Raw genomic sequence first — 17,844 nt, forward strand, 5'->3', positions numbered from 1 at the left:
TTCATTTTCATAATGCTGTAGTTTATTTGCACCATGTGTGTATTTTTGTGTTTATGTGCGTGTGTAGTTTGTCCAGGAATCTGCGGTGTGTCAGTTGTGCAGGAGATCACAGCAGTAGCAGAGCTGGAGGAGGAGCTCTAGTGTTGGGCAAGTGGCCGTCCTGCACCTACCATAGAGTGGAGTCATGATAGGGACTGAGTCAAAGTTATACACACACACCAAATTCAAATTAATCTCTTTATCACCTGTTCAACTCATTCAGCAGAGAGTTTGTGTGTATGTGTTTATCTTTGTGTGAGGTTTGCCTCACTATCACCCAGACAATCAGGTGATTATCCAGGAGCAGTTATTTCATTCTTACTCTTACCTTTATTCTCCTCACAGGCTGGATCTCTCTTCCTGTAGTTGATTTTCCGACCTTTCCCCCTTGACCCTCTCCTTGTTTTTCTTTTCTCAGTTGTAGCTATGAGGAAATTCAAAGAAGAAAAAGACTCTACACTCCTGGACCTTTTATCCCCCTGGAGCGAATATTATGGTAAAACATAATACCAGTATCATCCCAGTATTATGGGATGTGATGTATATGTGCTTGACTCACTGGGTGGTTGCATAGTGCTTATATTTGCCTGTTCGATGTCCTCAAAAGCCACAACCTCAGAACTCTTCAAAGATGCTTCTGCAAAAAAAAGAATTTATCAATAAACTCTAATTAAATATTACATGGTAATAACAGGTGAATGTTTTTCAGCTGAACTGTAAGTTTGAATGTTGTTGATATTAATAGCTATTGAACAGGTAGATGACAGCAAATTAGCAAATGTGTTATCAACATGGGATGAATGTCTTTTGCTGGGTTAGAGGCCAGCATCCACATACCAGAGTGAAGAAATTTTGTATGTGTATGTTTATCTTTGTGTGAGGTTTACCTCCTTGTTGTCCAGACAATCAGGTGCTTTCCCTGGAACAGTTATTTCATTTTTACTCTTACCTTTATTCTCCTAACAGACTGGATCTCTCTTCTTGTAGTTGATCTTTCCACCTTTCCCCCTTGACCCTCTCCTTGTTTTATTTATTTTCTCTTTTTTGTTATCAATTGTAGCTATGAGGAAATTCAAAGAAAAACACTTCTACAATATTTCGTCGATTTTTCCTTTTTCGACCGCAGATATGGAATAACCCGGCAGGTGAGGTAGCCTGTCCAGGTACAAGTTACGCGGGCGTTTTTTAGACCACCTTTTCAAGGTCCCTCCTCAAAACTGAGGTGAGCAGTGCGGTCCCTAAATAGGGCTGCTCAGTCACACAGGGGTCTGCCGAGAACAGCTGCCACTCAGCCCCAGCTGTGAGCGACCAATACCCTATGACGCTGACATGTAGGGCTCTGACTAGGAGCTCCCAGCCAATTCAAACCTGCCCCCGTCGCCAGACACCCCATCGCTGTCAGACTTCAACCAGATGTGGATCGGTAATATCACCATTGGTCAGAGGTGGATACCTGCGCCAGGAGATTTTTAAGTGCTGTAGGGGGTGCGCTATCTGCAGGAGGCTGCCGGGTCCTGTTTCTGTTCAGGTCCGCCTATTGCGCGCCACCAGCGCCTTACTTTTCTGTCAGGGTGTGCTCCCTTAGCCCTTGCCTGAAAAAAGGCTACCCACAAGGCAGTGGGGCTATTTGCCCATAGTTGGGGCAGTGGTTGATGGGTGCTAGGACGTGTCCACCCTGTGGTGGGCCTACACACCGCATCTCTGGGGCCCACTGCTGCTCCGAGATCCCCTGCAGTTTAGCCTGGGACCACGAGGACCCAGTTTACGTGTGTGGCCGCGAGGAGGCACTGCAGGAGTCTTGGCGTGGACAGGCTGTGTACTGGCAGAGGAGACTTACGCACTCAGCTCCTCGTTTTACCCCCGGTGAGGGGGCTAGCCAGCGGCAGTAGCTGAAAGGAGAAAGTTGCGAGCAGAAAGAGACATGCACTAACTACAAGAACTTTTACACTACTGCACTAGACGCCTCACACACACCCTGTGCACAAACGCGCACACACACACACACATACACACACACAGAGGCGGTCTTTGCATAGAGGCATTGGTAGGCAATTGCCTTGGGCCCCTCCCACTGCAGCCCACTGTAGGGCCCCCCTGACTAGCTAACTTATTTCTCGCATATTAATGTTGATTGGCCCCCTAGCTAAATTCACCTTGAGCCCCCAAATTGCTAAGTCCGCCACTGCACACACATACACACACACACCCATACACACACCAACACAAAACACACACGCACACTTACCCTGATCCCCCTACCATGGGGGAGGGGTCTCCTCCAATTCAGGAGAACCCCCCACGTTCCTGGTCAGGGCCTCCCTCGGGAGCTACGCCCTGTGTGTTGGGGGGGACAGGCTGTGGTCCCGTGCCATGGACCACAGCCGGTCCCCCCCAACACACATTTAAGGGGAGGAGCATGCGTGAAATTACATTTAACATAACAAATCACAAACACGCTAGGACAAAACACACACGCAAAGACTAGACACAAAAAAATAACGAACAAATACAAATAACGAACAGATGGGACCCACAAATGCGCGCTCTACGTACATACAAAATAGTGACGCGCCGCTCATGTTCGCAGTCGCTCCCCACATGAAACACAAGACAACACGGGGAGCGAGGCGACAGTGACGAGCGGTATCAGCGTCACACACAAACCATTTAACATTTAACATAACGAGCACGCACACTGATCCACACGTCCCGTTCATACGTACACACTTTAAACACCCACACAACATGAAGAATTTTCCCAGGGAAGACAGCCCTGGTCCTCGCCGTGCCACACACACAACACATAAGCACGGCGGAACTCTTCACACAAACATCACACAGAGAAACACTTACCACGAGACATGACCACGAACAAACGACCCTCAGGTGAGACGGATCGCGGGCTCCGCCCACCTGAGGGACGAACACCACAACAACAACAACGACAACTGCCGCTGTGGACGGATGCGACCGGTAGGGGGCCCCCGTACGGAGACAGGCCCCCCACCCCCACCAAGCCACACTCCCCTCCACTAGGTGTGTGGCACACAGCGGCAGCACACAAAACATGAAGGGGCAGGAAGGCAGGGACAAGGCAGGGACACACCCCCTGCAGTCCAGCAGCTGAAACACAGAACACAAAACATACATTAGCTCACCCTCAGGTGAGACGGATCGCGGGCTCCGCCCACCTCAGGGACAAACACCACAACAACAACGACAACTGCCACTGTGGACGGAGGCGACCGTTAGGGGGCCGGCGTACCGTGACAAATACAGAATATCTAATTGTAAAATATGAAGTTAATGATTATAGAAATGTAGAAGTAATAGTAAATATTATAGTAAGTGTAATATAATAATAATAATAATGATGTTAGTGTCTTGGCCTTTTCTTCTTAGGCTGTCGTGGCATGGGTTCTCCACCGATGTCCACTTCAACTGCCGAAGAACTGTAGGGGCTGGGCTGGCTCTGGCTCGGCCGCGCTGTCTTTCCCCGGCCCGATCCAGGGCCCGTCTTCGGGACGCTGCTGCTGTTGCTGCTGCCAGGCTTTGAGCCTTCACGGGAGAGTTATTCTGCAAAGTGAACAGCGGTCAGTTATGGGAAATCTGAATATCAGGAACAGAAAGTAAGAGTTTAACAGTGTAAACAAACAAAACACAGCCCTCTCAATTATACTAGTGAACAATAACAACCAGTTCCCAGTCAGATTTCCTGGCATGGTGCAGTGGTGTGGTGATACCTTCCCCATGTGAGGAGGAAGCTGTGAACCGATGAAGGAGGTGGAGGTGAACTGAGGCCCGTTCACCTTGGCCGTGGTGACCGGGCGAGGGGAGCAATGACCGGGACCATGGGTCACAGAGTTACAGTCTCCGTTTAAGATCTGTTGACCTAAACATGATGGATTGGGGGGGGAATAAAAGTGTATAAAATGCCTTTCTAAATATTCCACTATTCAAAAATCTGGAGCTGGTTTAAACATTAGGTTGAACTTACCGGATGTAGAACAGTAAGTACGCTTGTTGGTTCAGCACTGATCGTATGGGAGAGACGGCGAGGGGGTCGTTAGTGACGGGGCGAGTGCAAGGAGACCTGGTCACAACATAAAACTGGGAGGGGGGAAAAAAGGTGTTAGTGGCTCATGCAGGAGGACGCGCTTTTGGGGGGGGTTTGAACAGTTACCAGAGTGCCAGAGTGCCGTGTATCTCCAAGCGGCTCAAGTTTAGGAAGTCTAGAAACTTTGGGAGTTGCCCATCCAATTACAAACAGAAGTAAAATGACGCTTTTGTAAAAACTCCACCAAAACACAAAAGGCATGTTATTGAAAATCTGAGGTCAGATTAGGGATTCTTTGGAGTAGACTTCCATGTTGGTTTCACCGTAGTTATAAGGTAACATATTGTTTTCTACAAGCACAATTGGAATTATAAATGCTACAAAAAATAAATTACACATTGTGTAAAACAAAAAAACAGTGAAGTCCAGTGAGTGTCACGTGTTTCAGTGCTGCTTAAGTAAGTTTGGCTAGAACTCTCACCTGGTGAAGGTGGTGGAGTGGGGCTCTAGGTGGAGTCCTCAACCCTCAGAGGTTCAACCCTGTTGTTTCTCCACCTCAGACGCAGTTTCCTGCTCTTCTTTTGGGCTTGGTCTGCTGGCCCTGAGGAGGAGATAAAGCCTTTTAGCAGCCTAGATTAGGCAGCCAACGATCTGTTTCCCAGGGTGTCTCAGTTCTGCTGACTGTTTGTTGACCCTAATTAAATAGCAATTGTAGTTTTTATTAAAGCTGTCATTTTAAGTGTTAATTCAGGTTAATTATCTAAAGCAAGGCTATCAAGTTCTACTGGTAGAAGCCCGCAGCTCTGTATAACTTAGTGCGCGACATGTTTTAACATTAGTGATTAATTTAATCAGCGAATCAAGTGTTCGCTGAGGTGAGTCAGGTGTGTTAAGAGGGGAAAATGCTGAGGGATGTATTGCAGATCAGAACAGACTAGAGCGTGGGCCTAGGGGACTAGAGCATGGGCCTAGGGGACTAGAGCGTGGGCGTAGGGGACTAGAGGGTGGGCCTAGGGGACTAGAGTGTGGGCCTAGGGGACTAGAGTGTGGGCCTAGGGGACTAGAGCATGGGCCTAGGGGACTAGAGTGTGGGCCTAGGATACTGGTACTACCAAGATGAAGGAGATAAGTAATCCCACACCCAACAGACACCCTTCCACAACAGCAAAAAGAGTAATCACTTTAAAACAACTTAATACATTTTATTTGGATCATATGAAACATTCTGACCTGATTTGGTGCTCTCAACATCCTCCTTCGGTTTGCTCCTGCAATTCAGAGCGCCGCCCTGCAGGGCGTCCTCTCCCTTTCCCGTCTCCTTATTGTCCTCCTGAAATAATTTACTAAATTAACTGAAGTTTGAACAGTGGTCTGATTAAGAGGAACATTGAGGCACATTAAACACCTCATTGGCTGGGAGGGAAACCTGCCTCATGAACAACATTGTAAATTGGCTGGAACGGGTTGGGCATGTTGGCACCCTCCTCCTCCTCCTTCTTCTCCTTCACTCGCCTCTCTTCCTGCTCCGCCTCCTCACGCTCTTTCCTGTCCCTACAGGAAGAGTAAACCCTTCAAAATATATATTTCACCAGAACCAAAACAGTACTGTCTCTCACACACACGCGGTTTCCTGACCTCTCCTCCCGTATTTGCCGCACTCGTTCCGCTCGCTCCTTCCTGTCTTGCTCCTCCCAGGCCCGCTGCTTGGCCGTGTCCCTCCGCACGCGCTCGGCGATCGCCTCGTAGTCCTCGGCGATGTTGCTCAGGAGCCATTTCAGGCCTCTCCTGATGGACTTGTCCACCGTCCGGCCGTAGCCCAACACCGCCGAGCACGGCTCCTGGTGAGGTCAGCACAAGTTCAGCCTCGTCTCGTTGGCTTGTTTTCTACAGCTGGATTTCACTCATCAAATGGCAGCCTTGCTGTTAGCTAGCAGAGTGCTGCCAAAGTCTGCAGTAAGCTAGCAACCCCCCCACCCCACAGGAAAACCTTGTAGGCTGCCAAGTTTCTCACTGCTGTGAGGATGCTCACTGAATAAATACTCACAAGCTGACAGCGACATTTATGCTCATTGACCAGCTTCTCCAATGACAGGCTCTCAATGATTTCGCCTTCAAGCAATGCTCCGTCCCGGTCCTGCTTATTGGCCAGTCTAAGGGGAGGGGGAGGGGGGTTAGAGTGAGCTGTATGTGTACGCCACCAAGTGAAAGCTGTCACAAACACATGACTCAAGGTCTGCACTTCAGAGCACTGAAGAGGTGTGTGTGTGTGTGTGCGTGTATGTGCCTAACACGGACAAAACACAAACAACACTGGACAACCAATACATCCTCATGGTGTCTGCCGTCTGCGATGTTGTGTCTCGTGATGTCTGTTACCACAATATCACGTTGGAGAAACATCTATGACAGGAGATGTCATGTGGATGATCTAAGGTCTGTGCTTCTCACAGTGACGTTGTAGGAACTATGGTGTTGAAGTGCAGGGGTGCTCTGAAGGCTGCGAGGAGGTGCGGGAAACGAGACGTGCGTGAGACGCGTGTGAGACGTAACGAGAGACGTGCCACTCACACTAGCACGGGCTTGCCGGCGATGCGAGGGTGTCGGAGGACCTCGGCCAGGGTGGCTCTGGTCTCATGGATCCGCTGGATGTCGCTGGAGTCCACCACGAACACCACGCCATGCGACTCTGAGTAGTAGTTCTCCCAGATGCCGCGGATGCGCGTCCCGCCGCCAAGGTCGAAGATGGTCACCTGGAACTTGCCTTGTTTCAGGTCCACCTTGGAGAAGCCCACCGTGGGGGCCACATTGACTGGGTTCTCTGAGGGAGAGACATGCGTTACTGTGAGACTACGGTGCGCTTAGCGACCCGCAGTAGCTTTAACCTTGGAGCGAGCTGAACTTGAAGAAAAGATAGACTTTGAAAAAGAAGAGAATAATAAGTAAATAAAAGCAAGAAATAGCAGCTACAAATGACAAACCAGTATATTAATCACGATATGCTGTATGAAAGGGTGGGTATAAAACACTATGGCATCTGCACCTTGGCATTAGGAGTTTAAGGTGATGGATGAATGGCATACCACACACACTCACACTTACACACACTCACACACACTCACACACTCACACACACTCACACACACTCACACACACTCACACACACACACTCACACACACTCACACACACTCACACACACTCACACACACTCACACACACTCACACACACCAAGTGTAGCCTCACCTCCCTGAATGCCCCGCACGGCTGCAGTCTTGCCAGCATTGTCCAGGCCCACCATCAACAACGTCACCTTCCTGTGAGCACACACAAACACAACGCTAGCACGGGGCTCTTGATAGTGGTCCGCCTGTGCCCTACCTCCTTCCATCGATAGCACGCACAGACAATGACTCAGGCTGCGTGTGGGCACTGCCCCGTGAAATGTTCTGGCCCAGGACTGTCACACTATTCTGGGATTAGCTGGGGATTTGCACTTTAGTCCTGAAGGATTAGTGGCCAGGTTGTTGGAGGGCAGTGTTAGTGTTTAGCATTCGGTGACACTAAATTAGCAGTAGGCAGCAAGCTTTATCACTGATTTTGGAGTACTCTTTACGTTGGGGTTGTGGTTTGAGCTGTATACTCAATCAAGGGAAAGACTCTGGGTCTTCCACCTCTTAGGGTATAGCTGCAACTGGGATTAACTAATATTTAATATTTAACTAATATTAACTAATATTTTACCCAATTCACTCTCACCATAAAACAACTTACACCAGGAAACAGTAGAACATTGGCCAATAGTGAGAGTGCACCAGTTTTGGAAAGATCTTTACTATGAAATTCAAAGTTTTCCATGCCAAGAAAGTTCACCAAGTTCACTGCACAGCTAGTGAAAGGTAAGAAATAATCTGTACCCCCAACAGAGGGAGCTTTGTGTTTAGTATGTGTGCACACTGTGTTTTTGGTCATTTCTCCAACAAACAGGGCTGAAGCAGAGAGATGTTATGAAGAACAGAGGTGCTCTGTTAGTGTTCACAAACCAACTTAAACTGCTTCCAAGGTGGAGGCCATGTTTCCAACATTGAAAGACAAAGACACACTCACTATACCACATATCATGTCTATAGTGTAGCCTACACACTCACTATACCACATATCATGTCTATAGTGTAGCCTACACACTCACTATACCACATATCATGTCTATAGTGTAGCCTACACACTCACTATACCACATATCATGTCTATAGTGTAGCCTACACACTCACTATACCACATATCATGTCTATAGTGTAGCCTACACACTCACTATACCACATATCATGTCTATAGTGTAGCCTACACACTCACTATACCACATATCATGTCTATAGTGTAGCCTACACACTCACTATACCACATATCATGTCTATAGTGTAGCCTACACACTCACTATATCACATATCATGTCTATAGTGTCGCCTACATAAGAAGAATTTTCTCTGAACTTGGTATTAGTTCTCAGTAATCAGACAGATTTTCTTCAGAACAAAATGGTCTCTCGAAAACACTGTCAAGTCTAACTTAGTGATGGTAATCTAGATTTAAAATGATATTGCAATAAATGTCAATACATCACAATTTGTTCTCAAACACCTTAATGACTGAGGGTTAACCGTATATAAACCTTAAAGAACAGTTGAAGGAGTTGATGAGGTGGAACACAACACACCTCATATAGTACAGATCAGTACAGAAATGTACAGACCACATTTACAAACACATGTATGCCATTGTATATACAATACTTTGTCTAAATACATAGTACTATTAAGAAAAACAGATTTAAGCTCATCTACGCGGCAATTACGTGGTCGTGCGGATTAAAAGTTAAAGTACAATTCAGACATCAGCGATGTATGGACAGTATAATCAAAATACACTGACTTACTTTGCAGGCTTACGCCACCTCTTCAACCAGCTGCAGCAGCTCGCCATCACACTGAACTTTATAATTCAGCGTTCACCCTGAAAGCCTAAATGGTCACCAAAACACGATCACACACTGGTCTTAATAACCAGTCCAACTAAATACAATTTAAACACAGATATAAAATCAAGAAATAAAGCTGTATGTATTAAACTTTGTCGATCCACGATTGTTAAAGGTAGCGCTAGCTAACTTTAGAATCCAAACAAGACGCTTTGGTTGCTGTTTACGCAGCGTTCTCTGGCTGCTATGGCTGCATGTGATTTCATACGTTCTGTCCCGCTGGCACAACCGTCCATATCGGCAGTAGCGCCCCTAGTGGACAGTGTGAGGATGTCAGGCCCAACACCTCACACGTCTCGGTAGCCGCTAAGCGATACAAGAGTAGTTTAGTAACTTTTATTCTGTGAAAAGAAACCGATTACATTGCATACTTGGAGTCGAGGTTCAGTTTTTGTAACCTTCCTACACTCTTCAGTGACAAGTTATGATCAGTGGGATTCATTTTGGAATAAACAAAAACATTTTATACTTTCATATATGCATTTTATAATTTTTTTTAGGACAAACATTTTGATATAAACCCTTGAACCCATTCCAATTATATATACCATTTTAATTTTTTTCAAACATTTACATAAGATAGAAAAAAATAATAAATAAGTAAATCACTGTTGCTCTTTGGAACAGTTCTGACATGTTTATGTTGAGACAATATTTCTTCTCTTCATAATTCTGTTTAAAGAGAAGTCCTTTGGCAGGACACATAACATCAATGCTTTAGGAAGTTGTATCTGAGACACACACACACACACACACACAGGCGCGCACACATAAGCACACTCTCACAATTGGTCCTACAAATACCTTGGTGTCCACCTTAACAACAAGCTGGACTGGACTGACAACACAGCTGCTCTCTACAGGAAGGGTCAGAGCAGACTGTATCTCCTAAGGAGACTCAGATCCTTTGGTGTGCAGGGGTCACTCCTGAGGTCCTTCTTTGATGCTGTGGTGGCATCAGCCATATTCTACAGAGTGGTCTGCTGGGGTAGCAGCATCTCCACCGCTGACAGGAAGAGACTGGACAGGATCATAAGGAAGTCCAGCTCTGTCCTCGGGTGTCCTCTTGACCCAGTGGAGGTGGTGGGAGACAGGAGAATGAGGTCTAAGCTAAAACACATGCTAAAGAACCTGTCCCACCCCATGCACCACTCTCGGACCACACTGAGCAGCTCCTTCAGTGCCCGGCTGCTGCACCCGTGGTGTGTGAAGGAGAGATACCGCAGGTCCTTCCTTCCACACACCGTCAGACTGTTCAACACGCACTGCACTCAATAATCTGTAGTTAATGTTTAACATTGCTACCACATGCCGGACAAACTGTGCAATTCTTCTTTCAATATGGCTAATGTGCAATAGCTACTACTTCTATGTGCAATAACACCTTACATAAGATTACTACATTTTTAATAGCACATATTTCTGTAACCAATATACATACATTTTTTTGTTTTTTTTAATTATTATCTACCTTATATATTGTCTTTTTACTCCCTCTCCTTGTCTCTTCCTCTCTGTTGCTGTAATATTGCAAATTTCCCCGCTGCGGGATCAATAAAGGACTATCTTATCTTATCTTATCTTATCTTTAATAGTTAACCCGTCATTGAGATGGAAGTGCTAAGCTTGGCTTTGTTGGTTGCTAATACGTTCCTTCTTATAATTCCTTCTTTTGTTATTCCTTCTTTACACGTTCCACATCCATGCCTTCATATATTCATTTGGGTAATTAGGTAAAAAAAGTATCTTGCTGTTCTTATTTTAGATAAAATTTCACACAACCTCCATGTTTATGTTTGAGATTAATGACAAAATGAAAAAAAAAAAAAAAAAAAAGTGTTCATAGATTTAAAATACAAGTTTCTAAATAATTAAACTGAGTTTTCTTCCCACACATGCCAGAAATATGCTGGATTGCAGAGCCACTACATCCGCATTTATTCCTGAAATCAAAGTCAAAGCGATGAAACGGGTCAAAGCACGCTACTGCTCCCGAAGCCCTCCTTGGTCCAAACCAGACTCACTATGTCTTCCATCACCCAGAGAAAAAGCAGTCAGTGGTAACAAGAGAGGAAAGCAAGCCCCTCTTTACCAGATGAATGACGTGTTCGGGTCAAATCTGACCGATTTACAACTTAAACCACTCATAAATATTGTGTTTTACATCTGATTGCTGCAAGGCCTTATGCCATCCTCCACACTATGCACTGGAACATATAAAAGTGATGATCATATTTTTCATTGAATTTTGAGTGTTTTAAACCAACGTTTTACATCTGTGTTGTTGTCGGTCAAATGTGACCGTCACAGGAAATGAATGGGTATATATGGTTAATATCATGTTCAAAAGTGCATTTTCTTAACTAAATAACAACTCTGCATTTCACAACGCAAACAAAGTTTTCTCTTTATACACCACTTTGTTAAAACACAGCAAGGTTTTCTCTTTATACACCACTTTGTTAAAACACAGCAAACCTGGTTCAGTATCCAATCATTCTTTCAAACACTAGCACAGATTCTCTATTTGAGATGAACATAATCAATCACTGCATAACCACTGTAAAAAACTAACATTTGATGGCAATACAGAAACAGTACTAAGAAAACAGAACTGTTTTCTTAGTCAGTTTATTTTTACTGTAATCCGCTTTGTTTGGACTTTTTTCAAATGTGTGCATTTTTGGCAGCATACTGTCTACACAATGAGTGATATTTACTGTTAGTGTGACGGGCAGGGTGAGCAACTCAAAAAGGAAGCGATCACGCCAAGTCTCAGGGAAAGAGGATGGTTTAATAGAAAGTGTGCAAACCAAAAACCCGTGCATTGTTCCAAATGAAGGAAATAATAACCAGCAGTCAACTGGTACAAAGACAAGACATATATAGACGAACAAACGACCCTCAGGTGAGACGGATCACGGGTCCCGCCCACCTGAGGGACGAACATCACGTGACCAAAAACAGGACCGCTGCCGCTGTAACCGGGGGCGACCGGTAGGGGGCCCCCCCACAACGTGACAGTTAGGTACTATATGGAATGTAGATTAGACAAAAAAGGAGTCAGTAACAGTTTTGCAGTAAAGGGTATATTTTACTGTATTTGGGACATTACTGTGAATTGTGGCCTAACCCAAAAAATAATTACTGTAATTGTAAACATAATTAGCCATGGTCCCATATGTGTAAAAATACACATATACAAAAAAAAGGCACACAAGGGGGAAAAACAGAATACAAAACTGGGGTGGGTTTCCCGAAACGTTCATAGCGCTAAGTACTTCTTAACCTCGTACGTTTCATACGAGGTTACGAAGTACTTGGCGCTACGAACGTTTCGGGAAACCCACCCCTGAACAGTCTTGTTATGTGTAATGTAAGTGGTCTTCAGCAGTTGGCCACATGTTTTCATCCACATCACATCAGATGTTGGCCCTTGCCATGCACCTGAGATAGAAACGCTTGGTATGCCTTATTCACCCCTGGCAGTCTTCAGCTGAAATGTTTCTGCAGCCGGGATCCATTGTATCCAGGACAAACTCGCGAATCGACAGCGCGCGAGGCCCTCGCGCACGGGCGGTGCCACAGCGATTATGTAATTTTCGCCGCGCGGACGCGTATAACCAGGCTTTACGTTCGCCACCCCCCCCGTCAACAAATTACGTTCTGGCCCTCTGCCAAATCTGGCCCGCAGATAAATATAGTTGAATAGCCCTGTACTAGAGCCTTCTAAAAAAAGTGTCTACATTAAAAGTATCTTCTAAACGGCGTTTTCATTCATTTTAAAACCAAATTATCCATTCATTGCCAAACTGCGATACCTGTTGTTCATTACAGCCTACGTTTAACGAACACAAAAGACTACACATCTTTACCAGGACACTCGAGGAGAGTACACAGACATGTAGGTCCCTGCGTGAGCGGCGTGCGTGTGAACGTCTCGTGGTGCAAGAGGACACGCGCACAAAGACGCATCAAAGATCTACGGTGCAAAGTGCGGCGCGAAGGACAGCGGCCGCTGAAAACTCATATTTTGTTTCAAAACAGTGTTTGGATGTGATAACAAGCTGTTTTATCATGTTTGTAATGTTACACATGCATTTCCAAACAAGTAGTAAGTCTTGCATTAAGGCGTTCAAAACAGCGTTTGCTGGCGTTGTAAGCGCTCTAAACAGTGTTTCTGAGCATAACTTGGGGCAAAAGTGCAACTTTTGAAGAATGAACTGAAAACTCATATTTTGTTTCAAAACGGTGTTTGGATGTGATAACAAGCTGTTTTATCATGTTTGTAATGTTACACATGCATTTCCAAACAAGTAGTAAGTCTTGCATTAAGGCGTTCAAAACAGCGTTTGCAGGCGTTGTAAGCGCTCTAAACAGTGTTTCTGAGCATAACTTGGAGCAAAAGTGCAACTTTTGAAGAATGAACTGAAAACTCATATTTTGTTTCAAAACAGTGTTGGATGTGATAACAAGCTGTTTTATCATGTTTGTAATGTTACACATGCATTTCCAAACAAGTACTAAGTCTTGCATTAAGGCGTTCAAAACAGCGTTTGCAGGCGTTGTAAGCGCTCTAAACAGTGTTTCTGAGCATAACTTGGAGCAAAAGTGCAACTTTTGAAGAATTTACTCATTCATTCATTTTAAAACCAAATTATCCATTCATTGCCAAACTGCGATACCTGTTGTTCATTACAGCCTACGTTTAACGAACACAAAAAGACTACACATCTTTACCAGTACACTCGAGGACAGTACACAGACATGTAGGTCCCTGCGCGAGCGGCGTGCGCGTGAACGTCTCGCGGTGCACGAGGACACGTGCACAAAGACGCATCAAAGATCTACGGTGCAAAGTGCGGCGCGAAGGACAGCGGCCGGGTGCGTCTCCCCATCAACTACTATCAGAGCAGCAAACTGTGGTTTATAAAGGAGGCGTGTAACTCAAACAGGGCAAACGAAGATACATTATTTACTTCAGTTAAATAATAGAGGAGCAGGCAGAACTCATTACACATTGACTTATATTAAGGAGAAGGGAGCTGACGTTCAACGCTTTCCTTCTAACACATTAAAAGCATGTTCTGCGATGGCCTGGCGCCATGTCCGAGTCTGCGTCCCGCTTTGTCGGTAAAGACTCCTGCGTTGAAGTCTTGAATGAGGAGGAATGAACGATTAAGCGAATGGCTGACTGCATGAATGAACGAAAAAGTGAATGAACATACCGTCAATTAATAATGACATGTTATTTTGTATTTTATTGCGTTTTATTACTAGCAATAATTAATAATTATTAATAATCAAATCAAATCTAATATTGTTTTATTACATTTTAACAAGGATTTATTTGTTTCAATACACAAGAAACCGGAGGGGGATGATATATTTAAAATTGTCATTTATTTAAAAAAAGATAATCCACAGCACCATCTGCTGGGCACGCAAAGTGTTACGTGCGAGACCAGCCTGCCCCCTACTATACTGTGTTTTTATATGAAAACCACATTACATTTCTTGGGACTATGATGACTTTTAACAGGTTTACAAATCGTAGAGGCGTATGGTTTATCTAGAGCTAATGAAAGTGTCCCAAGAGAACATATAACAGGAAAAATAATATAACAGAAAAAATTGCTGGATAGACTATGCTAATGTTTATACGTACATGGGAAAAGGTCTTCAAACGGGGTTCTTTCCTGGGGTGTGTTTGTAAGAACGTGTCTGGGTTTGCTGAGTAGAACAGGTGTACAGAAGGGTGAGGTTCTTCTCCTTTACTAATACAGAGTAACTACTGATATTCAGAAAGTATGAGGAACTGACACACACCCACACACACCCCTCCCCAACTGCTCTGTCTGTCTCTAGCACCTTTTTATAAGGAACTGTGTGTAGGAACACTCACAAAGTCTCTGCTGTTCGATGCTGAGGGAAACATGGTGTGTGCCAGCTGCGTTTCTCTGACTGGCCCCCTGCTCACTGTGACCACTAAGAGCTTCTCAAAGCGATATCACTGAAGGACCGTTCTTCTGAGCACATGGAGATTATGAGTTTGCTGTCAGATTACAGATTTTCCTTTGCTCTTTCTCTTTTATACTTTTTGTAAATATTACTTTGCCTGATTCTGTTTATGTAATAGTTTATTTATCAGTTTTCACTTCATTTGGGTTTGGCTGCCTACAGCTTGTCTCAAGAAAATCCATGAATCTGTGAGAGATGAAGAAGAAACGTTGCACTGCACCACATTTCATGGTAGGAACAAACAGTGGCAGCCCTCCGTTTCTGCTCAGAAACACCCAAAAACTGTAAAAACATTAAATAAATATTTGACAATAAAGAACATGAATTAAACAACATTGTAAAAATAAAATCATTTTATAAAACACAGGAGCCAATCATTAACATTCTGAATTGAAGTTTCTGCACTTTTTCCTGAACATGTGACTTGTCATGGTTGACCTTCCACCCCACTAGCTGTATATGAAAAAATATAATAATAATGTGCAGGTCATCATCATTCAGCATTCTGTAGCATTTTGTTCACCTCTCTTTCTCTCACTGTGTGTGTGTATATGTGTTTTTTATTTTATTTTATTTTTTTATTAATGTCCCACCTCCACCCCCCATCTTTGGAGGACAACTTTGTTTTTATGTACAGTTCAAATGACAGTTATAACAATTATAACAATATGCAAAGTGATAATTATTGGGGTTAGGTGGACCAAGAAAAGAGTGGGAGAGAAAGATTAAAAAGGGAAAAGACAAAAGGGCAGGGGAAAAAAAATAAAAATAAATAAATAATTAAATAATAATTATATAGAAAGAATAATAATAATAATAATAAATAAATAAATAAATAAAAAACCCCAACCAGCTCGAATGACCACAGCAAAGTAAAGCAGAAAGTGTACCAAAGACATTTAGCACAAATGACATGATGTATGTGTGAGTGTGTGTTTATGTGTAACCTAGTTGTGTAACATAGGATAAATGTACGGAATGTACTTACCAGCAAGGATAGAAAGCTGAGACAACATTCCCCCAGAGGCCAGAGGTAGGCAGAGAAAGACCCGGGAATCCCACCCGCCCTCGGCCCCCCCAGGAGCTGTGGAGCCCCAGGCCAGCACTTCCCAGTGACCCTCGCATGCCCGCCCCCACAGGCGGGAGAGTAAGAACCCTGGACCGCGCCCCCACAGCCAAGAAGTGCAGGTCCAGGGGAACCCCCCCCCCGACGTGGGCCGGTAGCAAAGCCCCAGCACCCCGCGCCCCGGAAAACCACCCACCACCCGGCAGGGCCCCCCTCCCGCCGAGGAGCACCGAGCCGCCCCGGACCACAACCGCCCACGGGAGCGGACCAGCCGCCCCCACGCCAAAGCACCAGGCCGGGCTCCAGAACCCCAAGGTGCCCCCCCCGGACCGGGCACGACTAGCCCCCGACCCAGAACCAGCCGTCCTCACTCATACACTCAACTCATATATGCATTTGCCCCTATACACCTTATATACACCCCTACCATGCACACACCCACACCCATCCCCATACACATACACACACGTGCCCCCAAACTCACCTTCACATGTAGACCCTCACACATACACCTACACGCACATGCACATTCATCCCAACATGACTTCCTCCACACATCCGACCACACCCATATACAGTCTTGCGCACATGGGCCTACCCCCAAATGTGCCCACACCCCAATATATACACACATACCCATATATTCCCCCCAACATGTACTCATTCACCTACCTGTATAAAAAGATAGGACAAAGACACACATACCTCCAAACCAACACACCCTCCGCGGCGGGGGCAAATGGCTGGACCAGCAAGGATCGGTAGTAGTTTCCAGGACGCCACCAGCCTGGCCCCGCGCCTGCGACCCTCCCCCGCCCCGGCAGGGAGCAGGAAACGGGTGAAGGAAGGCCTTCCCACCCCTCCACCCCCAGTGCTGTGTTGTGTGTAGGTGTATGTGTATGTGTGGTAGTGTGTAATACTATGGTGCTGTTAAAATTGAGGGGACAGGTGTTGGGACCAACGTGGACAAAGCCCCGGCCCACTGGCCAGTGTTCGTCCATACCGTCCCCTCAAAGGCCCTCAATGTCTAATGTATTGGTTGTCCAGTGTTGTTTGTGTTTTGTCCGTGTTAGGCACATATGCGCACACACACACACACACACACACACACACACACACACACACACACACACACACACACACACACACAAACACACACACACACACACACACACACACACACACACACACAAACACACACACACACACACACACACACACACACACACACACACACACACAAACACACACACACACACACACACACACACACACACACACACACACACACACACAAACAAACACACACACACACAAACACACACCTCTTCAGTGCTCTGAAGTGCAGACCTTGAGTCATGTGTTTGTGACAGCTTTCACTTGGTGGCGTACACATACAGCTCACTTTAACCCCCCTCCCCCTCCCCTTAGACTGGCCAATAAGCAGGACCGGGACGGAGCATTGCTTGAAGCCGAAATCATTGAGAGCCTGTCATTGGAGAAGCTGGTCAATGAGAATAAGTGTTTCTATAAGATTGTGAGTATTTATTCAGTGAGTATTTATTCGGGGGGGGGGGGGGGGGGGTTGCTAGCTTACTGCAGACTTTGGCAGCACTCTGCTAGCTAACAG

At 45.4% G+C, this 17,844-nt stretch overlaps 1 protein-coding gene across 1 annotated transcript; it reads right to left on the reverse strand.

Moving 5' to 3' along the window:
- On the reverse strand, positions 1-9,355 carry LOC143480733 (ADP-ribosylation factor-like protein 13B). The gene is made up of 13 exons (XM_076978556.1): positions 9,026-9,355; positions 7,339-7,409; positions 6,665-6,914; positions 6,141-6,246; positions 5,732-5,934; positions 5,527-5,647; positions 5,327-5,426; positions 4,578-4,697; positions 4,037-4,149; positions 3,783-3,931; positions 599-3,615; positions 368-463; positions 1-166 (listed from the first exon to the last, which is right to left on the reverse strand). Exons 1-8 carry the CDS (start codon positions 9,070-9,072, stop codon positions 4,603-4,605), a joined length of 993 nt encoding a protein of 330 aa, XP_076834671.1. The 5' UTR covers positions 9,073-9,355; the 3' UTR covers positions 1-166; positions 368-463; positions 599-3,615; positions 3,783-3,931; positions 4,037-4,149; positions 4,578-4,602.
- Positions 9,356-17,844: the final 8,489 nt, after the last annotated feature.

Source organism: Brachyhypopomus gauderio, chromosome 17 (assembly GCF_052324685.1).
Source record: "Brachyhypopomus gauderio isolate BG-103 chromosome 17, BGAUD_0.2, whole genome shotgun sequence".
NCBI classification, from domain to species: domain Eukaryota; kingdom Metazoa; phylum Chordata; class Actinopteri; order Gymnotiformes; family Hypopomidae; genus Brachyhypopomus; species Brachyhypopomus gauderio.